Genomic DNA, 27803 nt, shown 5'->3' with positions numbered 1-27803 from the left:
ATGTTGAAAATGTCTAAGATTGAAGTCCCGGTCGCTGATGACACCCCGGGAAAGACCCAACAAAATGATTATCAGGTGAGAGAATTGGGGAGTTTCCGGGAGAGTGATGTTAAACAAGTTTCGTTCATTTGTGAAAAAATAATTTCTTTTTGATTGAGATTATTAGGTGTTAAACAAAAACACGATTGTATTGTTATTCTATATGTACTTTCAGTAAAAACAGTCAGTAAAACGGAATCTTCCTCCTCTGTAGAAATATTAAAGGGTAAGGGTTAGTATGTTAGGAGGAGGAGGAAGGATGAAAACGAAGGGGTTACCCCTAGGTATTAAGAAGTTTTCTACTTGTACTCTCGAAAAGTCTACGTATTCAGTATAACGAGTATAACAGATCTAGTATGTGTATACTCATAAACTCCGAGAATTACACTGTATATATACACTGTATATCATACTTCTAGTGTAACACTGTATATATACATGTACTCCGAGAATTACACTGTATATATACATGTACTCCGAGAATTACACTGTATATATACATGTACTCCGAGAATTACACTGTATATAAACATGTACTCCGAGAATTACACTGTATATATACATATACTCCGAGAATTACACTGTATATATACATGTACTCCGAGAATTACACTGTATATATACATGTACTCCGAGAATTACACTGTATATATACATGTACTCCGAGAATTATACTGTGAATATACATGTATATATACACTGTATATATACATGTACTCCGAGAATTACACTGTATATATACATGTACTCTGTTACACACTGTATATATACATGTACTCCGAGAATTACACTGTATATATACATGTACTCCGAGAATTACACTGTATATATACATGTACTCAGAGAATTACACTGTATATATACACTGTATATCTTACCTCTAGTGTAACACTGTATATATACATGTACTCCGAGAATTACACTGTATATATACACTGTATATCATACTTCTAGTGTAACACTGTATATATACATGTACTCCGAGAATTACACTGTATATATACACTGTATATCATACTTCTAGTGTAACACTGTATATATACATGTACTCCTAGAAGTAAACTCTGTATTATAATCCTAGTGTAACACTGTATATATACATGTATCCGAGAATTACACTCTCCGTATCGTATATATATATATATATATATATATATATATATACATGTACTATTACACTCTGTATTTTAATCCTAGTGTAACACTGTATATATACATGTACTCCTAGAATTACACTCTGTATTTTAATCCTAGTGTAACACTGTATATATACATGTACTCCTAGAATTACACTCTGTATTATAATCCTAGTGTAACACTGTTATATACATGTACTCCGAGAATTACACTCTGTATTTTAATCCTAGTGTAACACTGTATATTTACATGTGCTCCGAGAATTACACTGTATATATACATGTACTCCGAGAATTACACCGTATATATACATGTACTCCGAGAATTACACTGTATATAAACATGTACTCCGAGAATTACACTGTATATAAACATGTACTCCGAGAATTACACTGTATATATACATGTACTTCGAGAATTACACTGTATATAAACATGTACTCCGAGAATTACACTGTATATAAACATGTACTCCGAGAATTACACTGTAAATATACATGTACTCCGAGAATTACACTGTATATATACATGTACTCTGAGAATTACATTGTATATATACATGTACTCCGAGAATTACACTGTATATAAACATGTACTCCGAGAATTACACTGTATATATACATGTACTCCGAGAATTACACTGTATATATACACTGTATATCTCCGAGAATTACACTGTATATATACATGTACTCCGAGAATTACACTGTATATATACACTGTATATCATACGTCTAGTGTAACGCTGTATATATACATGTACTCCGAGAATTACACTATATATACACTGTATATCATACTTCTAGTGTAACACTGTATATATACATGTACTCCGAGAATTACACTGTATATATACACTGTATATCATACTTCTAGTGTAACACTGTATATATACATGTACTCCTAGAATTAAACTCTGTATTATAATCCTAGTGTAACACTGTATATATACATGTACTCCGAGAATTACACTCTGTATCGTACTTCTGCTGTAAATATATATATATATATATACATACATGTACTCCTAGAATTACACTCTGTATTTTAATCCTAGTGTAACACTGTATATATACATGTACTCCTAGAATTACACTCTGTATTTTAATCCTAGTGTAACACTGTATATATACATGTACTCCGAGAATTACACTCTGTATTATAATCCTAGTGTAACACTGTATATTTACATGTGCTCCGAGAATTACACTCTGTATTATAACCCTAGTGTAACACTGTATATATATGACGCCTAGTATTACACTGTAACTCATACTTGTAGTGTAACACTATATATACAAATGCTCCTAGTGTTATATACAATAATACGCTCGATATATAATAGAAGTATTACATTCTTACTATACTCCTACACTAGGAGTATAACATACAGAGTAACACTCGGAGCATAATATAAAGTGAACAGTATAATACTAGTATAATATACAGTGTAATACTAGGAGTATAATATACAGTGTAATACTAGGAGTATTTATACAGTGTAATACTAGGAGTATAATATACAGTGTAATACTAGGAGTATAATATACAGTGTAATACTATGAGTATAATACTACAGTATAATATAAAGTGTGATACTAGGAGTATAATATACAGTGTAATACTAGGAGTATTTATACAATGTGATACTAGGAGTATAATATACAGTGTAATACTAGGAGTATAATATACAGTGTGATACTAGGAGTATAATATACAGTGTAATACTAGGAGTATAATATAAAATGTGATTCTAGGAGTATAATATACAGTGTAATAATAGGAGTATAATATACAGTGTAATACTAGGAGTATTTATACAATGTGATACTAGGAGTATAATATACAGTGTAATACTAGAAGTATAATATACAGTGTGATACTAGGAGTATAATATACAGTGTAATACCAGGAGTATAATATAAAATGTGATACTAGGAGTATAATATACAGTGTAATACTAGGAGTATAATATACAGTGTAATACTAGGAGTGTAATATACAGTGTAATACTAGGAGTATAATATACAATGTAATACTACGGTAAAATATATTGTAATACTAGGAGTAAAATATACAGTGTAATATTAGGAGTATTTATACAGTGTGATACTAAGATTATGTAAACATACTGAGTATATAAACAGTGTAACATACTGAGTATATAAACATACTGAGTATATAAACAGCGTAACATACTGAGTATATAAACATACTGAGTATATAAACAGTGTAACGTACTTAGTATATTAACATACTGAGTATATAAACATACTGAGTATATAAACAGTGTAACGTACATAGTATATTAACATACTGAGTATATAAACATACTGAGTATATAAACAGTGTAACATACTGAGTATATAAACAGTGTAACATACTGTGTATATAAACAGTGTAACATACTGAGTATATAAACAGCGTAACATACTGAGTATATAAACATACTGAGTATATAAACAGTGTAACATACTGAGTATATAAACATACTGAGTATATAAAACGTGTAACATACTGAGTATATAAACATACTGAGTATATAAACAGTGTAACATACTGAGTATATAAACAGTGTAACATACTGAGTATATAAACAGCGTAACATACTGAGGATATAAACATACTGAGTATATAAAGAAACTGAGTATATAAACAGTGTAACATACTGAGTATATAAACAGTGTAACATACTGAGTATATAAACATACTGAGTATATAAACAGTGTAACGTACTGAGTATATAAACATACTGAGTATATAAACATACTGAGTATATATACAGTGTAACGTACTGAGTATATAAACAGTGTAACATACTGAGTATATATACAGTGTAACATACTGAGTATATAAACATACTGAGTATATAAACAGTGTAACATACTGAGTATATAAACAGTGTAACATACTGAGTATATAAACAGTGTAACATACTGAGTATATAAACATACTGAGTATATAAACAGTGTAACGTACTGAGTATATAAACATACTGAGTATATATACAGTGTAACGTACTGAGTATATAAACAGTGTAACATACTGAGTATATATACAGTGTAACATCCTGAGTGTATAATCGTACTGAGTATATAAAAAGTGTAACATACTGAGTATATAAACAGTGTAACATACTGAGTATATAAACAGTGAAACATACTGAGTATATAAACAGTGTAACATACTGAGTATATAGCAGTGTAACATACTGAGTATATATACAGTGTAACATACTGAGTATATAATCAGACTGAGTATATAAACAGTGAAACATACTGAGTATATAAACAGTGTAACATACTGAGTATATAATCATACTGGGTATATAAACAGTATAACATACTGAGTATATAATCATACTGGGTATATAAAGAGTGAAACATACTGAGTATATAAACAGTGTAACATACTGAGTATATAAACAGTGTAACATGCTGAGCATAAAAACATACTGAGTATATAAACAGTGTAACATACTGATTATATAAACATACTGAGTATATAAACAGTGTAACATACTGAGTATATAAACATACTGAGTATATAAACATTGTAACATACTGAGTATATAAACAGTGTAACATACTGAGTATATAAACAGTGTAACATACTTAGTATATAAACAGTGTAACATACTGAGTATATAAACATACTGAGTATATAAACAGTGTAACATACTGAGTATATAAACATACTGAGTATATAAACATACTGAGTATATAAACAGTGTAACATACTGAGTATATAAACAGTGTAATATACTGAGTATATAAAAAGTGTAACATACTGAGTATATAAACAGTGTAACATACTGAGTATATAAACAGTGTAACATACTGAGTATATAAACATACTGAGTATAGAAACAGTGTAACATACTGAGTATATAAACATACTGAGTATATAAACATACTGAGTATATAAACAGTGTAACATGCTGAGCATAAAAACATACTGAGCATAAAAACATACTGAGTATATAAACAGTGTAACATATTGATTATATAAACATACTGAGTATATAAACAGTGTAACATACTGAGTATATAAACAGTGTAACATACTGAGTATATAAACATACTGAGTATATAAACAGTGTAATATACTGAGCATAAAAACATACTGAGTATATAAACAGTGTAACATACTGAGTATATAAACATACTGAGTATATAAACAGTGTAACATACTGAGCATAAAAACATACTGAGTATATATACAGTGTAACATACAGAGTATATAAACATACTGAGTATATATACAGTGTAACATAAAGAGTATATAAACATACTGAGTATATAAACAGTGTAACATACTGAGCATAAAAACATACTGAGTATATAAACAGTGTAACATACTGAGTATATAAACATACTGAGTATATAAACAGTGTAACATGCTGAGCATAAAAACATACTGAGCATAAAAACATACTGAGTATATAAACAGTGTAACATATTGATTATATAAACATACTGAGTATATAAACAGTGTAACATACTGAGTATATAAACAGTGTAACATACTGAGTATATAAACATACTGAGTATATATACAGTGTAACATACAGAGTATATAAACATACTGAGTATATATACAGTGTAACATAAAGAGTATATAAACATACTGAGTATATAAACAGTGTAACATACTGAGCATAAAAACATACTGAGTATATAAACAGTGTAACATACTGAGTATATAATCATACTGGGTATATAAAGAGTGAAACATACTGAGTATATAAACAGTGTAACATACTGAGTATATAAACAGTGTAACATGCTGAGCATAAAAACATACTGAGTATATAAACAGTGTAACATACTGATTATATAAACATACTGAGTATATAAACAGTGTAACATACTGAGTATATAAACATACTGAGTATATAAACATTGTAACATACTGAGTATATAAACAGTGTAACATACTGAGTATATAAACAGTGTAACATACTGAGTATATAAACAGTGTAACATACTGAGTATATAAACATACTGAGTATATAAACAGTGTAACATACGGAGTATATAAACAGTGTAATATACTGAGTATATAAAAAGTGTAACATACTGAGTATATAAACAGTGTAACATACTGAGTATATAAACAGTGTAACATACTGAGTATATAAACATACTGAGTATAGAAACAGTGTAACATACTGAGTATATAAACATACTGAGTATATAAACATACTGAGTATATAAACAGTGTAACATGCTGAGCATAAAAACATACTGAGCATAAAAACATACTGAGTATATAAACAGTGTAACATATTGATTATATAAACATACTGAGTATATAAACAGTGTAACATACTGAGTATATAAACAGTGTAACATACTGAGTATATAAACATACTGAGTATATAAACAGTGTAATATACTGAGCATAAAAACATACTGAGTATATAAACAGTGTAACATACTGAGTATATAAACATACTGAGTATATAAACAGTGTAACATACTGAGCATAAAAACATACTGAGTATATATACAGTGTAACATACAGAGTATATAAACATACTGAGTATATATACAGTGTAACATAAAGAGTATATAAACATACTGAGTATATAAACAGTGTAACATACTGAGCATAAAAACATACTGAGTATATAAACAGTGTAACATACGGAGTATATAAACATACTGAGTATATATACAGTGTAACATACTGAGTATATAAACATACTGAGTATATAAACAGTGTAACATACTGAGTATATATACAGCGTAACATACTGAGTATATAAACATACGGAGTATATAAACATACTGAGTATATAAACAGTGTAACATACTGAGTATATAAACAGTGTAACATACTGAGTATATAAACATACAGAGTATATAAAACGTGTAACATACTGAGTATATAAACATACTGAGTATATAAACAGTGTAACATACTGAGAATATAAACATACTGAGTATATATACAGTGTAACATACGGAGTATATAAACATACTGAGGATATATACAGTGTAACATACTGAGTATATAAACATACTGAGTATATAAACAGTGTAACATACTGAGTATATATACAGCGTAACATACTGAGTATATAAACATACGGAGTATATAAACATACTGAGAATATATACAGTGTAACATACTGAGTATATAAACATACTGAGTATATAAACAGTGTAACATACGGAGTATATAAAAATACTGAGTATATAAACAGTGTAAGATACTGAGTATATAACCAGTGTAACATACTGAGTATATAAAGATACTGAGTATATAAACAGTGTAACATACTGAGTATATAAACAATGTAACATACTGAGTATATAAACAGTTTAACATACTGAGTATATAATGAGTGTAACATGCTGAGTATAAAAACATACTGAGTATATAAACAGTGTAACATACTGAGTATATAAACAGTGTAACGTACTTAGTATATAAACAGTGTAACATATTGAATATATAAACAGTGTAACATACTGAGTATATAAACATATTGAGTATATAAAACGTGTTACATACTGAGTATATAAACAGTGTAACGTACTTAGTATATTAACATACTGAGTATATTAACTTACTGATTATATAAACAGTGTAACATACTGAGTATATAAACAGTGTAACATACTGAGTATATAAACATACTGAGTATATAAACAGTGTAACATACTGAGTATATAAACAGTGTAACATACTGAGTATATAAACAGTGTAACATACTGAGTATATTAACATACTGAGTATATAAACATACTGAGTATATAATCAGTGTAACATACTGAGTATATAAACAGTGTAACATACTGAGTATATAAACAGTGTAACATTAGTATATTAACATACTGAGTATATAAACATACTGAGTATATAAACAGTGTAACATACTGAGTATATAAACAGTGTAACATATTGAATATATAAACAGTGTAACATACTGAGTATATAAACATATTGAGTATATAAACAGTGTAACATACTGAGTATATAACCAGTGTAACATACTGAGCATAAAAACATACTGAGTATATAAAACGTGTTACATACTGAGTATATAAACAGTGTAACGTACTTAGTATATTAACATACTGAGTATATAAACATACTGAGTATATAAACAGTGTAACATACTGAGTATATAAAGAGTGTAACATGCTGAGTATAAAAACATACTGAGTATATAAACAGTGTAACATACTGAGTATATAAACAGTGTAACATACTGAGTATATAAACAGTGTAACATACTGAGTATATAAACAGTGTAACATACTGTGTATATAAACAGTGTAACATACTGAGTATATAAACAGTGTAACATACTGAGTATATAAACAGTGTAACATACTGAGTATATAAACAGTGTAACAGTGTTTATGTTTTGCAACAACGTATTTGTATCTATTGTAACAGTGGATACACATATACATTTTATACAATAACAGAATACAATTTGCATTTACATAGACAGTGTAACATTTGGCGTACGGACAGCCTAGCATGCAGAATGTACGTATCTTCTAACTCAATACCCTATGGCATCATAAAGGTAGTGTGTGCTATACTGGTGTTAGGCTTTAACTTCTCAGAGATGCGGGATAATGAAAAACGTTAATCGTCACTATTTGACAGATATATGATATAACAGGATATATTCAAAGGCTTTATTCGATTTTTGTCTATAAACCAATCGCCAAAGGAAAATGTGTATTACATTGCCTTCAAGCGAGAACTATATACAGCCAAACACAATTTAAATGAAAACTCCCTGATATTTATTTGACTTTAGAATACAGCTTCTTTAATCTAGCACGTCATATAAGATATATGTACATATATATATATATAAATCACTAGTGGTAATGATGAGTAAAGCATGTAAGATTTAATTACTATTTATGATCAAAAGGTAAAACGGTCGATGTCATTATCGATCGAAGTATTACAGTATATTCTCGCTATACTGCCTCTTATTAAATTCTGAAAATATTGGCGGTATAAGGCGGGTGGCCAATATAAAGCAGATATCAAGGACAACGAAGGCTGCTAGCACTGTCACGTGCATAGTTCGGAGGGGACATTAAAAGATAACCGTAGCTGTATGTATAAACCTGATTTCTGTTCGTTCATCTTGCAGTTTTGAAACAATTTGTACGCCCTTTTTTCTCTGATAGAATATTCACCGCAATATACAGCTCGTTTACGGAGATCTTCTCATCAGCTCGGTCGGTTGAGCATCAGACTACTAAACCAGAGGTCCCGGTTCGAGTCCAGGTGAAGGAATTGAAATTAGTAATAACCTCTGTTATAATTTTAAGAAATGGTCCACATCAGTAGATAAGTATAGACAAATATTTAAATTTAAAAGTGAAATGTTATTCATTTGAATGAGAGCTTCATCGGAAATCCGACACCAAGGCAGTGACTCTCCCGGAAATCTAAATGTGTTTTACATCTAAGAAACTGTCCACGGTACGTAGCCATTTGTGTGTGCCAAATGTTCATTTAGTCCAGTTATGTCAATATTGAGCTCATCATTTGTGTATAGATGAAATTTATGTGTCAACGAAGGGGACATAAACAGTCTGTCAATATTCTAAATTTCAATTGAAAAGTCTCTTCGTTGAACAATACTTTCAGTCTTGAACAAATATTTCGATATCTATTGTATAAATAGAACGCAAAATGCATTCAAATGTTTGAAAATGCTACGACACAAATCTCAGAGTAGGATTTGTGTTACAAGGGAACCAAAACTTATAGAAAAATGAACATTTCTTGCGCGCTATCTGTTTAAATATTTATTTATAATCAACACCAACACGGAACATAAAATTCTAAGATGTTTTGTAAATATACATAGATAACGCTGTTCAACATTTCTATCATAAGGTTTCCACTGCAACAAAAGTAACAAACAGTAAGTCATAAGGAGTACTGGGCCACACTGTTTGTACCTGTACTACCGGAGTGTGGTTCGTCGCCGCCATCTTGAAATGTTCCTGCCGTATCGTGTAATTGGAAAGTAAACGAACGCTAGACATTAAACATGTACGAATGTAACTGGTATTTGAGAAGGACTGTAATAATTACAAAATATAATTCATGCTGATTAAAAAAATCAGTAGGATCGACCAGTCTACCCGCATCTTGTGTTTCAGAGAAAGACTTCCGGAGTGCTCTATGTTTATAAAGAAAGTGTTGATAACTTTTATTGACTTGTAATGCTAAAGACAAAAACTTATATATAATTTAATTATATATGGGAATGTTTTGTCGTATTCTTTAATTACTTTAAATATAATTCATCACACTATGAAATAGAGGACGCATTTTGCTCTCAATTTGTAATACAAACACTTGTCCGCTCTAGTTCCGGATTTCATCTGGATCCGGAACCGGGAGCTCAAAAATTAAAAAATAAGATTAAAAAAATTAATGATAAAAACGAAACGAAACAATGTATAATACCTGAAACATCGACTGTAATTTTGATAACATTTTCAATACAGATTCAACATTTACGATCGTCATTATTAGAAAAACTTTTTCAGTCACTTGCAGTAAGTTCAAAGTAGAGGCTTGTGGGACAGTCAGATAAGTGGAGATTAGTGGGACAGTCAGATAAGTGGAGGATAGTGGGACAGTCAGATAAGTGGAGGATAGTGGGACAGACAGATAAGTGGAGACTGATGGAACAGTCATATATGTGGAGACTGATGGGACAGTCAGATAAGTAGAGACTAGTGGGACAGTCAGATAAGTGGCGACTAGTGGGACAGTCAGATAAGTGGCGACTAGTGGGACAGACAGACAAGTGGAGACTAGTGGGACAGTCAGTTATGTGGCGACTAGTTGGACAGTTAGATATGTGGAGACTAGTGGGACAGTCAGATAAGTGGAGGCTGGTGGGACAGTCAGATAAGTGGAAGATAGTGGGACAGTCAGATAAGTGGAGACTAGTGGGACAGTCAGATAAGTGGAGGCTAGTGGGACAGTCAGATAAGTGGAGACTAGTGGGACAGTTAGATAAGTGGAGACTAGTGGGACAGTCAGATAAGTGGAGACTAGTGGGACAGTCAGATAAGTGGAGACTAGTGGGACAGTCAGATTAGTGGAGATTAGTGGGACAGTCAGATAAGTGGAGACTAGTGGGCAGTCAGATAAGTGGAGACTAGTGGGACAGTCAGATAAGTGGAGGCTGGTGGGACAGTCAGATAAGTGGCGACTAGTTGGACAGTCAGATAAGTGGAGACTAGTGGGACAGTAAGATAAGTGGAGGATAGTGGGACAGACAGATAAGTGGGGACTAGTGAGACAGTCAGATAAGTGGAGACTAGTGAGACAGTCAGATAAGTGGAGGCTAGTGGGACAGTCAGATAGGTGGAGGCTAGTGGGGCAGTCAGATAAGTGGAGACTAATGGGACAGTTAGATAAGTGGAGACTAGTGGGACAGTCAAATAAGTGGAGACTAGTGGGACAGTTAGATAAGTGGAGACTAGTGGGACAGTCAGATAAGTGGAGACTAGTGGGACAGTTAGATAAGTGGAGACTAGTGGGACAGTCAGATAAGTGGAGACTAGTGGGACAGTCAGATAAGTAGAGACTAGCGGGACAGTCAAATAAGTGGAGACTAGTGGGACAGTTAGATAAGTGGAGACTAGTGGGACAGTCAGATAAGTAGAGACTAGTGGGACAGTCAGATTAGTGAGGGATAGTGGAACAGTCATTTTAGTGATTGTCAGTTGGACACAACCGGATAAGCATTGCATACATAGGGTGACATGAAGATCCGTAGACAACCAGTTTAGGTTAGTGGTCGCTGGATATTAGATCATCGGCTATTTAATGACGCCCTGTCCGAGGATTTTCTCATAAGATTGAGGTAGTGTCAGTTCTACTGCAGATCTCCGCCAAATCGTTTACTGAAATAATCAAGTGTTATAAGACAGTGAAACATTCCTTAATTTAAACAGATTAAATATCAAAATCTAGACACGAAAGCTCCTCTATCTCCTTAAATAATTAATTATTTTACTTACTAATTTACAATAAACAAGGCATTTAAATCTATAGCATCGTGTGGCGCTAGGAGATATATTTTTCTCTGTTAAATGGGGTTAATGTTACTTTGTTTGCTTAAATCATTTACCTTCCTCCGCACAAGTCTGCAAGAGTTGTCCCCCTTTTATTATTGCCCAATGACAGGGTCGTAATTCTCTCAGCTTCGTCTCCCTCCCTGTCTTATTCTCAAAAAATCAGTTTGTTTATGGTATCAAAGTGTTTTGATAGACAGAAAATATTGCAGTCAGTTCAATTCCGTATAAGTCAAACAACTACATGCCATACGTAGAACGTAATGACACACCGATATATCCACAACAGCTGTCACATCATTATTTATTCTAAGGAAATAACAGTGTATATAAATAACACGAATATGCTGAACAGTTATCATAATAATGTTGATGAAAAACTGTTAAAATAACTTAATAAAAGAGAGTGTTTGATGTTTTAAAGGGTCGGATCATACAACTGCAGTGACGCAAAGTTATGTCACCAATATCAAATCATTGTAAACATTTAGAATTGAGCTAGAGTTCCAGGGATGAAACAAAATACATCATTACATAAGTTAAGTTAATCAATAGTTTACCCCTGGTAAAGAGCTGAGTATATATTTATATACATTCCCGTGCTGTTAGACATCGTTTGAAACCCTTTTAACCTTGTTTATGCAAGTCATATTATTGAATATAGCGAAAGACATTAGCGACAGATGCTACCGTGTTACTGATATCACCGAGATTAACCATCATTCAAAGGATTGTTTGCTTGTCAAATTTTGAATCGGAGATAAATGGAATTGTTTTACACCGTAAACATCATTTACATATTTCACAGAAAAGAAAACGAGAAAGAACAAAAATCAGCTCAGGAAATGATAACAAACAACATACTATTAGGAATATACGATGTAACTGGAAATTGGTTAATTACTTGTGCAGATGTTAAGCTGACAATACTCACAGCTGAGGGTCCTATGTATAGCAAGTTGCGCTCTGTTGATGTATGTACAATATACAAAGCAACATATTATTGATGCTCCATAATGATATTAAAATCGCAGGTCCTTTTGTTAGATATTGCGTGTTTTGAATCCATAATTTCTTCATCTTAAAAACGAGAACATGTTATTGTGAACAAGAGACTAAATTTACTTGAGAAGAAAAACAGAAACAACAACAGGATTTATTTTAACATACCTGGATAGAATCATGGATTCACAGTATCATTTAGTCCCGATGGAGGTATAGTACATCCTCTGTTCTCATAACTGTTGTTTAACGTTCAAGCGAACCTCAGGTTACAGCGAGTCCAATCGCTTTCAAATTCGATGTTAAGTTTAACCCGTGCTCATACGGAGTTGAATTGCACATCGAAATGAATAGGAATGCATTAGGTCTCATTTGGTCGTTTTTCACAGGAAATTTGATTTGGTAATTAGTGTTGGATGATTTAAAATGCCGCGATAGACAGGAATGTAGATTATATGTTGGACAGGGATGCAGGTTATATGTTAAACACAACAATTTCAGCTAAAATGCATGTGTTTTTTTTAGTGAGTTTATGCCGTTGGGCATCGTCCGTCCGTCATTCGGTCTCAACTTTTTCTTTAAACATCTTCTTAACAACCAATGAACCAAATGTTTTGATATTTGGCTGATATATTCGTAGGATAAAGAACGACGAAGTTTGCGAAAAAAATGACCTTGACTTATATTCAAGGTCACAGGTGTCAGATTTGATAAAACCTTTAAATTACTTCTTTTCATGAATTAAAAGCTCTATAGGCATGCTATATAGCTTGTATGTTCCGAGGATAAAGCCCGACAAAAGTTTGGGAAAAAAATGACCTTGAAGTGATAAGGGTCAAATTTGTTAAAACATTTAAACGACTTCTTCTCATGAACTGAAAGGCGTAGAGGCATGCCATTTGGCTGGTATGCTTCGAGTATAAAGCACGACAGAGTCTGCGGAAATCAATAACCTTGACTCATATTCAAAGTCACAGGGGTCAAGTTGGTTAAAAACAATTTTCTCTAACTAACCATAAGTCGTAGAAGTACAGTATTCACCCGATAACTTCAAAGAATGAAGCCCAACAAAGTTTGCAAAAAGAGATAACCTTGACCCTTATTTAAGGTCAAAGTCATCAAACTAGTCAAAATCTTAACTTTAATTCTGTCTTACCAAAAGGTGCAGAAAGAAGCATTGTATTCGACTGATAGGTTCCTAGGATAATGACTAACAATGTATGTGAAAAGAAATGACCTTGACCCATTTTCAAGGTTAAAGGACGATTTTTTTTCTTCTGGTAAAAAAAATCTGAGAAACATGATATTTGGTTTCCAGAAAAAAAGAAAAGGCATGTACTTAAAACCCAGTCATAACTCTCATTGTTTAGAGAGTGAAGTGTTAGAAAATCTATGTTGTGGAAATTGGTTACAATCGATTAGGCATGCCCACTTTGAATGCCAATTGTGAATTTGTCAATTAATGTATTTGTGAAATACCAGGTGAGCAATGCAGGCCCATTAGCTGCCCTCCCTCATTTTTTTCTAGTATATAACTATTCAGTCTGTATTTGATAGATCTACAGGTGTCTAACATATAGATGTATGGCTTAATTAGGAATATCTTTAGTTATATACTTAGAACATAAATAAACCCTATCCCACACTTATCTATAAGTCATTTCTAAATTTGTATTAACCACGACAGAGTCGCACATTTGTGCGATAGAACCACACAACGTGCGCACAAATGTGCGATGGCTTATTTCGTCCAGTTTTCCTATCGTGTGAGCGCTGTATCTCCCTATTCCTATCATGAACATGGTACAGTGTGTATGTCACGCCATGGAATTGTCAGGGTATACTCAGTAGTGTCCATCGTCGTCATCATCATCATCATCGTCATCATCATCATCATCATCATCATCATCATCATCATCATCATCATCACTATCACCACCACCACCACCACCACCATCATCATCATCATCATCATCATCATCATCATCATCATCATCAACGCCACAAAGACCACCACCACCACCACCACCACCAACCCCATCATCATCATCATCGTCATCATCATCATCATCATCATCATCATCATCACCACCACCACCACCACCACCATCATCATCATCATCATCATCATCATCATCATCATCATTCCCCATTTAAGGCCCTTGGAAAAATTACTTCATTTACTAGAGAGTCTACTGTGACTGCTGAGCTAATGTCTTACAATATGTATCATGGTTGTTTAGTGTTCTATCCTGACGTGTTCGTATGTCATACCGTCTCTTCTACAATAAATTATTTTGAAAAACATGTGTTTTTTTGTTTATTAATGTACATTAAACTAGTCTAGCGTTTCCGTCCTTCTGTCTGAGCAAGCCTTTCAGTCAATTTATCGGCTCGCTAACTTCTGGCTGCACTAGGTAAATCTTTTCTATTTTCACATTTTGTAACCTTCATCTTCCAGACAATGTCGGATTTCTCTGAGACGAGCAGTATGGGCGACACGCACCAGCTTGTGGAGGAAAAGGACGATGGCCGTCTTCGCAGCAATATTCCAATGACTAGCTTCAATTTCATCAACTCAATTATCGGCTCTGGAATCATAGGTTAGTAAAGATTTTTCATCATCATCATCATCATCATCATCATCATCATCATCGTCGTCGTCGTCGTCGTCGTCATCATTATCATCATCATCGTCATCGCCCTTCATCTGTTAGTCTGACCTTTAAAAGATACACCTTATGTGTTCAGAAATTTGTATGTTGATATTTCTTGAAAAGTTTTGAATAAATGTATAATTTCACAACCAGTTTGATAATTATGATGTTTCGATGACTTCACTGTCGTCTTCATCAGATAATAAACCAATGTCAACATTACTTGCACGAGATACAGTGAACAAGATGTTAATGAAATCACAAGACATTTCGGCTCTAGTATAACCTTATATGTACACTAAGGCGGAACGTAGTGTGGCGAGATGGCGATAAGATTATAGTGAAAGCAGGACGAATCGGTGAAATTCTATGCGTACATTAGGGGATTACAAATTACTGTCCCAAGAAAAGACAAACTTATAAACAGTAGCTCTAAATACGAATTTAGAATGAGATGGGAAGGAAACTGCATCAAACAACCGCTTCGTCCTTCTAGGACACGTCAGTAATAAGAAAGCTATCAGACGACAGGTAAAAATTGATGAAAAAAATGCCAAAAATGTATATTGGGAGGGACAACACCCCAATATGGTCCATTCGGCTGCATTTTATATTTTGGCGATAGATAATTGTTCAAATGTCATTTGTATATTTTTTGTAATACATAAAATTCATAGTATTTCTGGGACAACGTGTGAAATATGTCTTTCTCTATGTATTTAATAATACCGTAGATTTTGAAATGAGTGGCTGGATTGAAATTGGACTGATCAAGCAACTAATATTTCAGGTATACCATTCGCTCTGAAGCAGGCGGGCTTTGCCTTTGGAATATTTTTGTTGATGTTAGTTGCTCTCATAACAGGTGAGTCATTCGTGGTATCTCGGCAAATTCCGTCAAAGCCCGTAATCATATGTTTATTTGATTTTTTAAAATTATTTTTTTGTATCTTCACGAAATTTGACAATATTTTAATTATTTTTCCACATATTTATCCATTAAACAATCAGGGTTTTATGCCTGGTTGCATCTATTACGGTAGAGTTATTTTATCGCTTTGAATTGCATACATTTTGCGCTCACGCATCGTACACAACGCGCTTAAACTCCACTTGATTGTCTTACTGTATATGTTTGAGGCATCTTTCTTGTATAAGATTTTACTCAAACGGAAGAAATGTTGGTTAAATACACGTACACGTGTAAATTTTACAAAAAAAAAAAAAAAAAAAAAAAAAATAAAAAAAAAAAATTTTCCTTTTACTTTCAGATTATTCAGTGTTAATTCTAATCGAGTCTGGGAAACTGTCCAATACAAACAGTTATCAGGTACGTATAAAACACATATCCATGATCATTATTGCTTATATGCTTATGGACATATACGAATTTGCTTCTCTTGTCCCGTCTTCCCGTCCCTTTCTCTACCATTCTCTATCTCTGGTAAAAATATATGGTTCACTCGTGTTCCCGTTCATTCATGTGAAATAAACAGGCGTTGGGGCGAGGATGAGATGAAATCGAGACACAGCCAAATCAGAGCAATCAAACTAAGGCAAAAAACAATAATAAAAAAAAAAAAGAAAAGCGCAAAAATGTGAAATATAATGTCCCTGTCTCATTCGGTTTGGGTATTTTTCGTCTTTTCAATGTTTTTGTTTTGCATGCAGAAGCATTTTGAATCTCCTATTTGTGGATTAAATGTTTGTTTTATAGCATAAAAGAAACAGAGTCACGTCTTCAGCATTTAACAGTTAAGTTGTTTTCGTTCCAGGACATGATATTGGTAGCCTGTGGACGACCAGGGTTCTACATTCTTACCACACTACAGTTCTTATATCCTCTAATAGGTTAGAGTGGTTTAAATATTAATTACAGCATTTTTACATATTGAAACATTGTTTTGAATAATTAATTTTTATAATATTATGACTGTTTTTAAGCTGTGCACGTCTTATTTTATAAATTATGATAAATTTAGTCTGTGTTTACGTTTATTGTCATCTGAAGTAAACTTCATTTAAGAAGAATTCATTAAAAATAGTTAAAAGGACATCACGGTAAAAAATTATCATTGGTTGTACCTGTTTAATACACTTCTTGTAACGATTACCAATGTCCGGCTTGACCACATCTTTGGTTCGGGAAACCCCTCTCAAATTTAGGATTGATCACCTGACGTCACAGTTTTGACAACGGGGAAATCCGTTTGGTAAACGGGCAGAAATGACAGCGACAGTAGCGACAGTCAGTGAAATCTCGTTTTTCAGCACTCGATTTTGTAATGGGTGTAGCAAATGGTATTTGTTAACTCTAAGACAATTCAGAATGACGAAATAAGTGACATTAATCACAAACATTGTCGTGAGCTCTTCAGACGGGAAACGAATTGTATTTACAGGCGACAGTGTTTTTGCGCGTGCGTTATCTTATGGGAGACGCCAAAAAATTACATATCCAGACTGTTGATCAGCAGATAAGGAGTTCCTTTTTATAATTATCGATTAACCCCCTTTAAGGGCGGCATATTCATAAGGTGATACACTTGATATATATATATATGTATTGAATGATGGCAAATCAGTTTAAAAAATTGTTTTACCGTGATGTCGCTTTAAGCTAAAAATGATCGAAAATTGAATGACAGGAGGACGGCATTACTGAATTAATATGACAAGGGAAATAACTCTAAAATATATTCTGTAATTGGTACATTAAAAACGATCTATTTACAAATCGTAGAATATTTATTCCTACCTGATAAATGAAAAGATAAAAAAATTAAATAAACAAATATAGATAAATGAATATAAAAAATAAATAATATTGTCTTAAATTGCCAACTATTTTTAGAATTGTTCTCTGTTTCAGCCATGATAAGCTACCAAGTCATTATAGGAGATACAATCACCAAAGTTATAGTACGTATTGGCGGAGAAGGTAAGTGTACATATATCGACCTTTTAACACACTATATATAATTGTTGATTTAATTAGCAGGTTTTTTATCGCCATTTATTTATTTAACACTAAATTTATTTCGAAATTTACATCCTTATAGTGCATATGTTAGTCGTAGTCGCTAACATTTGGAAAAAACAAGGGCAGATAACTCCAGTAATAATGTGTTTATGAAACTTCAGGTAATTACAATGCTAAATGCTAAATCACTTGATTTCCTGATGAAATCGAAGTAATTGTAAAAAAAAATGAATATTAAGTTGGTTTACTACGATGGTGATAATGGCTTACTAGATAGAGATGTTGAACTTATCACTTGACACGATAACATATCGTCTTATCTAATAAATGGGATTTGAAACGCTATATGTCATTCTTTTTATTTTTGTCATCCAATTTTCAGGACACCGTAAGAATTTCTTCTAACTATTATTTCAAAAAGATTTCAATAAAGATAGTGGGGATTCTCTAGAAGATATATGCTGGTATCCCCAGTGCTTCATTTATCCAGCAATGAATACGCAAATTTTGCAAGGTAGCGGTTGCCTAACTTAAATGGTGACAGTTGGTTATTTAAAAGTCAACTCACTTGTTCAGGATATTGCACAGTGATCATTTACGAATTCAATGTTTTGATATAACGGAAACAGATTTGCATGCGTTTTTAAATGGATATTTTGATTAAATGTGGTATTGGGTTTTTTTCAATCTTTCACAATTCATATTTAGTTCTTTGTCGATTATATATTTGCATACGATGAAAGTGCTCGAAAACCGGGAGGATGGGGCTTACATTTTCCCCTTTTTTTAGAGGTATTGTTATCCCATTCAGGGGTAACAAGGAACACTGTACTATGATACGTGATGTTTATATTTATCTCAGAATTTAGAAAACAAATTATTTAGTCTGTTATTTAAAATTCCATTCTCTGCTGCAGATTCTCATTTCTAAAAGGATGTTAGTCTGAAGATCAAAGATTAAGGAAAGGCAAACGTTACTGCTGTTCGTAATTTGGACCATCAAACAAAAAAATGAAATCCTTTTCACAAGAGGTTCAACTTGAGCATTTGGCCCCATCAACCAGATTTACAGGAAATATATCGTATGACAAAGAACTAAATTGATGACATAACTTTGTGTGTATCATATTCAGCTTCCTGACACCAAACCCGTTGTAGACTGGGAATTTTGACTGGTTTAGAGTCAAAGAATATTTGAAAATTTGTGAAGTTATATTTGCACCATCTTTATTTTTTTTGAATCAATTAAAAATACTCATAGTTTCATGTAAAAGACATTACTTAATACTTCGTGATATCCATGTGTATGTTTCCAATGAAAGATAACGTTATTACATGTAATGTTTCGGACGACTTCGACATATCGAAGGTTATATTATTAACGATGTCGACATATTCAGGTAGGACCGCTATACGGATATCATGTATTTAATTAAAACCTTTGGCTGTAATCATTCCTATATATACTGGACAACAAAGACAAGTCTCATTACATAGTACTTAGTAAACTGTTTACAGTAAAACGCAGCTTGTTGGACTGTACCAACTTTTAGCCTGAGATAATTCATAAAATAACTTGTTCACTTCTTTTTGAAACGGTAAACATATTCATTTTTTTTTTACTTTTCTGAAAACTGTCGGTCTGTCAAGCAGGACATCATTTATCTTAGCCACTTTGTTATATTTAAAATTTATATGCGAACTGCTACAGTTTAGTGTAGTAATAGTGTTCGGTTTTGGACCTTTTTTGTCCACCACTTGTTGTCCCTAATGAACTCTTTGTTGATTGACCTTTAAGAATGTAATATTAATAGCTGTGATTTGTATTCTTTCAGAAACGTTAGGAGATACTGTTCTAGCCAACAGACAGTTTATCATATTCCTGGCTACAATACTCGTCACGTTACCACTATCATTATATCGAGATATAGCTAAACTCAGTAAGGTAAGAAGATTCGTCATAATGTCACAATATCGAGATAAAGCTAAACTCAGTAAGGTAAGAAGATTCGTCATAATGTCAAAATATCGAGATATAGCTAAACTCAGTAAGGTAAGTAGGTTCGACATAATGTCACAATATCGAGATATCGCTAAACTCAGTAAGGTAAGTAGATTCGTCATAATGTCACAATATCGAGATATAGCTATCTCAGTAAGGTAAGTAGATTCGACATAATGTCACAATGTTGAGATATAGCTATCTCAGTAAGGTAAGTAGATTCGACATAATGTCACAATATTGAGATATAGATAAACTCAGTAAGGTAAGTATATACATCGAGATGTAAAAAATGAATGGCGTTATTAAGAAAGTTCGCTATTTGAGTCAAACCGGAATATCTAATATCTTTAGCCCTGCCACGTTTTCGCCACTGAAGATTAGGAGCTGAAATTACTACTCTTTCTTATGTCAATATTCACCTTGGAATCTTATGGATAAAACATTGAAAATGAGGCACTGGTGAAATTCCCTCTCCAAAATGTTGATTTTACCCCCGTGGGTGTTCCTGTCTTTAAGTCCTTGTACGGATATGTGAGCAATCTGTTTTCCCCGATATATTGCCAAATTCTATGTTGTTGATTTTACAGTGGGTGTTCCTGTCTCTAGTCCTGGTGCTGTTACGGATATGTGTGTAATTTGTTTTTCCCCGATATATCGCCAAATTCTATGTTGTTGATTTTCTAGTGGGCGTTCCTGTCTCTAGTCCTGGTGCTGTTCATCCTCATATGTATCTGTATCCGACTAGGAGATTTTGCTCACAACATGTAAGTACACATGGACATATGCAAAAACAAAATAACTTTGTTGGAATGATTGTTTTCAAGCCAATATTAGCTGAATAACAACTTCAAATGTGATTATACAAATAAGGTTATACAGCAGGGACTCTGATCAGCAGAAATCTCTCTGAGAATTGGATACACCGAGTGGAACATGGTACACTGTTTACCATTTTACATTTTAAACCCTATTTATCATTACTTGTTGTCTTGCTTGCGGCAAAATGTGCTAATCCAGACGATTGTTTTTAATTTCCTCCAAGTTGAAGATTTGATAAACACGAATAAATTCGACATACAACTTTTTGATAACATTGAGTAACATGCATTATAGATGGTCATTACGTGTAAAAGTCAATGTAACTTTCCCGACATGGCGTCCAGCGTCCGGCGTCATCATTTCCCTTGAAAATTTCTCAGTCAAATTTTAAACAAATTAGGTAAAGTTTGAATATATACCTTACATTGGGACCAGAATTATATGAATATAAGTGTACTTGTACATACTGGTGTGGGTTCAACTCCCAGGGTCCCATGTGGAAAAAGTTTTGAAACTACAGATTGCTTGTACCTATAGTGCATTTCCCTTGTTCTGTAACATGTTATATTCACAAAGATGTTATGTGTTTCAGTCCACCGACTGATGACGCTTGGACTGTTATCTCTCCTAACGTGGCTCAGGCGATTGGTATCATGGCTTTTGGTAAGAGTATATGTGTTTTCTGTGATGAGGTATATCCATATAAGTATTCACGTTTTAATCTGACATAAAGTAAACATATCTATTTTGGCGCAATAAATTTTTAATGTACTGTGTAAACAGCGCACAGAAAATATACAATTTGTGGAAATATATATTTACGTAATATTTTGAGACCAAAAAGCGTTAAGGACAGTTTACAAAAATATAAAAGTATCCGTTTACAGTTCTGTGTTAAGGATGTATGTTACCTTATTGTTAGCTATTTATGTATACAGTTTGACCGATAGTTCAGATATAAGACGCATGCTCCTTGCATTGTGACGTAATAACTTATCGTACACATATACACATATCGATAGTAAAATCAAGTTCAGACTTAAGGCCGAATTGAAACTTAATGGATAAAGGTTAAAGGTGATAAAGGTTATAGGTGATTGGTGATAAAGGTTATAGGTGATAGGTGATAAAGGTTATAGATGTAAAAGGTAATAGGTGATGTTGTTTTTTAATCTCTTTCCAAATGTTTCATTTATATCGCCATATGGCTGTATTCATCCTTAAACGTAACGCACGTGTTTGTAATTACAGCGTACATGTGTCACCACAATACGTTTCTGATACACGGGTCACTGGAGAATCCAACCAATCAGCGATGGAGTTTTGTAACACATGTTAGCATCTTCTTCTCGATGCTCACCCTCATCATCATGGGGATTATCGGCTATGTGTCCTTCACCGGATTAACACAAGGTAAGGTCATCTATAATATTGAACCCGGACAGCCGGATTCCAACATGATGTAAACGAAATTGGTTCTTTAAATATAATAAAAAATTGAATAATTCTTTACTGTTATACCGAATATTTTTTCGTTTGTATGACTTACAACTTTTAAGTAAACAAAAAATGTGCAAACTTAAGAATAAGATACATTAGATCCAAATTACTGAATCAAAGACACCAGCTTCTTCTGTGACTCATGAGTGATGTCAAGAACTCAAAGTGTTGTAACGATTGTACACAAGTGACAGCACTTTCCGATACCAAATTTGCTATTTTACTGACCCACACCGTTGGTTTGTCCTTACTTTTAGTTCTAGAAAGCGAGTTAAATCCGTCAAATTTACCGATGTCAAAAACTAGATTGTAAGATACACAAGCCCTTATGTTAAATACCTTTCATACATTTGATAGTTTTCAATACTGTATGATTTCAAAAGATTATCAAGTACATGTGTTTATTCTGAATCGTGCCGTTATTCGATTTAATTAAAACGTGCCATGTGGATTACACCTGGAACTGAAATTCACCAGCAGTGTCTACCATATGTAATTTTAAGGAATGTAGAAAGATAGCACGAAATATCAATAATACCTAGAGGACAATTAAGAGAAATAAAAATAATTAACTTGGATGGTGAACTAGCCGCTTGGTGGAATAAATTTCAATTTTTGAGAAACCAAGTGATTTAAAGAGAACCGTTGATGATTGAATCGGATATGTAGCCTGGAAACTTTCAAAATGTACTTATTCAACAGATGACTTACTGTTTGAAATTATATAGGTGAATTTACTCTGAATACTGTATTGTTTGTTGTTATAAAGGTGAATTTACTAGGTATTTGTATTTTTTTTGTTAAAAAGGTGAATTTACCCGATGTCTGTATTGTTTGTTGTTATAAAGGTGAATTTACTAGGTATCTGTATTGTTTTTTTTATAAAGGTGAATTTACCCGATGTCTATATTGTTTGTTGTTATAAAGGCGATCTCTTAGAGAACTACTGTCACGAGGACGATCTGATGAATGTAGCCAGGTTTGCTTTCGCCTGTACTATCATGTTGACGTATCCAGTGGAATGCTTCGTCACAAGGGAGGTAATTTATACTGCTTATTATTACTCTCCATGTATAGTGATTATTTTAGTTAAAAAGTAATTCAAAAGCTTATGGCGGAAGTTATCACTAAAACATCAAATTGACATATTCAATAGTTGTAAATAACGTTTCAGAGCAAGACATATGTGATTTTTCATATTAAAAGCTTGAAGAAGTACACTTAATTTCCACATTTTAAAAAATTACCTTGAAGACTCGTTCCCAAAAGTATTGCAATATATGACTGGCGTTGCTTAGTTTATCAATAATGGCTTTATCCAATGCTTTCAGATAGAGGTAGATACATAAAAAAAAGAATCTGATTCCCTTCCCCAATTATTCCTTCTCCAAACACAGCGTAGTATTTATTAATAAAATGTAATTTTCACTCATCACCAAGCTAAGACTTCTGTTCTATAATGAATCTAAAGGCTGCATGATATCAAACTACCTTTGGGGTTTTTTTTATCAGTTTTCATAACACAGGAAATGGCATTTTGTGACGTCACTATCAGGGCATATGTGATTTACTGGTCACACAAGTTAGCAAAACCCATTTTTCACAAAGGATGAATTAAACACTGGCTTTATTTCCCTGTCGTCATGGTTACATATTTAAAGGAGTTATAACTTAACCTTAAATTGGTAATACTGGTAGGTGCTGACCAACGCCCTCTTCCCAGCCATGACAGATGAGTTACCGATATGGCGTCACATAGGTATCACAGTGGGCGTATCTATCATCACCGTTGTCGTCTCCATGGCAACTGATTGTCTAGGAATAGTATTTACTGTAAATGTAAGTATGATAATATGTCTTCATTTAGTTAATTGCTCAGCGAAGTTCGATGAAATACTTTAATACGATGATAGATGATATATGTGAGCGACATTCCCGTGACAAGACAATTGCGTGTTGAGTATGTACCATTTGTGATTTAGATGATTCAAAAGATGAGATTTATTTTATATTGAAATGTCTTTGTTACACGGACCCGAGACAGAAAATTTTGAAAAAAGTATTAAACCTAGTATGTTTAAACTAATAGAACTTTTTTTCACGTAAAAACACAAAAGAAATTACAAAACTGTCTAAATAAATCAAGGTTGCTTACATTTTAAGAGATCAATTGAGCCAATAGTTTTCTCTCTCCGGGTCTGTATTTTGTCTGTAATCATGAGTATGTATATTGTTATAAATGTTTCATGATGTTATTTTCCTATATCCGATAAATCAATTGACTTTTAATAATAAAGAAGTTGAAATTGTTTTTAAATTACATAACAATTTGTAAGTTACCAACGACATTTTGTTACAAAAATCGCAATCGTCATGGCAAAGATACACTATAATTACACGCTTTTCTAAACGTTTTCCTTAACTTAACACATGAATGTACCACAAATACGTGTTTTAACCGGTCATTTCTTCTCTTTTATAACAGGGAGTATTGGTAGCGTGTCCGCTTGCGTTTATAATACCGCCAGTCTGTGTGATGAAGCTGCGACAGGAACCTCTTCTTAGCAAGAACAACATCGTACCTATCTTAGTGGTTGTATTCGGAACTCTTGTAGTTATCATAGGCGTTGTTATGGCTATTCTGAACCTCTCGGAGGGTATTCAGTGCAGTCATGGTGTTGAAATGGCATATTGTCAAAAACATTCGCCAATAAGTCCCACCCCTTTTTCTAATCTTACTACCCCATCAACCAATTTTTCGTTAACACCATCCACGTAAACGTTGATCAATGTGCAATTTAAATGTTTTACTTTATCCCCGTTTTTTGATGGTCTCGTTACTAGTGTTATTTATACAATACCTTGATTTTACTGCCGTGTATCATTTTTGAAATATAGATTAGTGAAATAAAGGGTGATAACTCTAGGTTGCTTAGCCGTGTTTTCCACTATTTGGGTCTAACTGTATTCCTACTTGTTCATATTGTTGAAATGTTTCTCACGTTACAGAATCGCGGCGTTCTACAATTTTTCCGATTTATTCCAGACGTATCTTTGTATTAAGGTAAAGAGACTAAAATACCTGCCACGAAACCTGGTTATTTGCATCATTCAGGTAGTTATAATGGTATTATAGTCTACAGTTGGCCAAACGACACATCTCTATGTGATGTTTTGAAAAAAGAAACCGGAAATATAACGCCGTTTTTGATTGGATGATTTATATGATCTTACCACCATTGTTATTCATTCTGAGGCTTGTCCAAATATGGCGACCAAAGTCGTCTCGTGTAAAAAACAAAATCCATCACGGAATGCCCAATAGGTCAAACACACATAACATCAATTATCTAAACTTGAAAAAAAATTGTCTTTTTAACAAGTGTCTGATATTTCATAAATATACCTAGACGTCTACAAATTTCTGTAACAACATCCACACAATATGTATATTCTTAAAGGAAAAAAAAAACTTGCATTTTATTCAATGTGTTCATGTTTATTCTTTATATCAATGACAAAACAAAGCCCTGTCGGATATTGTTAGGGTATATGGTGTTCGTCTCGCCCACTCGTCTGTCCCATTTTGGTTAGACTATGTATATAGGTTGGTTTCAGATATCAGTGTTTTTTCTTTACTTTTTCTCTTAGATATGCATTAATGACATGTATTTTAACTGTCAAAAACATATCTTGAATATTTGACACGTTTTGCATTTCTGTAGAGCTTTCTTAACCTGTTTAAGTAATGGACAGACCTTGCATTTTGCTCCAGTAAAACCAATATTAAACATCATTGAGGGTTTATAATTAATAAATGAAATCTGTAGCGTGTTTCAAAGGACGCGTTTCAAACAGTCTGCATGTATGAAAAATATCACATTTAAATGAAAATGCTTGTGTCAATCCGACGGTTTCCTTTACCTTAATATAAAGAACAACTTTAACAGCGTTTCTTGATATATGTACATGTATATATGTTCGTTTGTATCATTCAGAGATTATCTAATTAATTCATTGATTCTATTTATTTGATATACCATTCCAAACATATTTTTTATCTTTTTTTTTCTTATTACAACTGTTTTCAACATTTTTAAAAAATTGCTAAGCGTTATGCGTTCTTTATTTTCTTAAAAGTGGTGGACGTTTTAGAATCATTTACGGCAAGTTACGGAAATTGTGTTCAGTAGGAAAATTACTTGTAAAGCAAACAAACAAACAAACAAACAGACGTACTACTATAAAATAAACCATGAAAATCTGACGCATTTTGATTTGAAGTGTCTAAAATATGATAAACAGATAATATCAGATTTTATTTCAAATTATAAATCAGATTTGTCTGTAATATAATTCTTAATTGATTTGATGGAAGCACGGAAAAAACAAATAGATTGGAGTAAACCAGTAGTTGATTATCCACAGATATAATTATTGCTTTGTTTTTCGTTTGTCCGCTTCATATGTGATATGATATGAAATCCGTTATTTATTATTGATTTTTAAAAAGTCTCTATAGAGTATATATATACATACATATATATTTGAATTGAAATAAA

The 27803-nt window shown here is 32.8% G+C and overlaps 1 protein-coding gene across 1 annotated transcript; it reads left to right on the top strand.

The window, feature by feature from the left end:
* LOC132561000 (putative sodium-coupled neutral amino acid transporter 11) lies at positions 1-26020 on the top strand. The gene is given in 13 exon segments (XM_060225716.1): positions 1-75; positions 15739-15880; positions 16725-16799; positions 17206-17264; positions 17710-17785; positions 18807-18881; positions 20753-20862; positions 21607-21686; positions 22334-22404; positions 22993-23154; positions 24169-24281; positions 24940-25080; positions 25727-26020. Coding segments are annotated over 13 exon segments (1473 nt in total).
* Positions 26021-27803: the final 1783 nt, after the last annotated feature.

This window comes from Ylistrum balloti, unplaced genomic scaffold (assembly GCF_031769215.1).
Source record: "Ylistrum balloti isolate Yb309-2 unplaced genomic scaffold, AGI_CSIRO_Ybal_v1 Utg371134, whole genome shotgun sequence".
Lineage (NCBI taxonomy): Eukaryota > Metazoa > Mollusca > Bivalvia > Pectinida > Pectinidae > Ylistrum > Ylistrum balloti.
The sequence above is the reverse complement of the archived record's forward strand: the minus strand, read 5'-3'. Positions and strand labels throughout refer to the sequence as shown.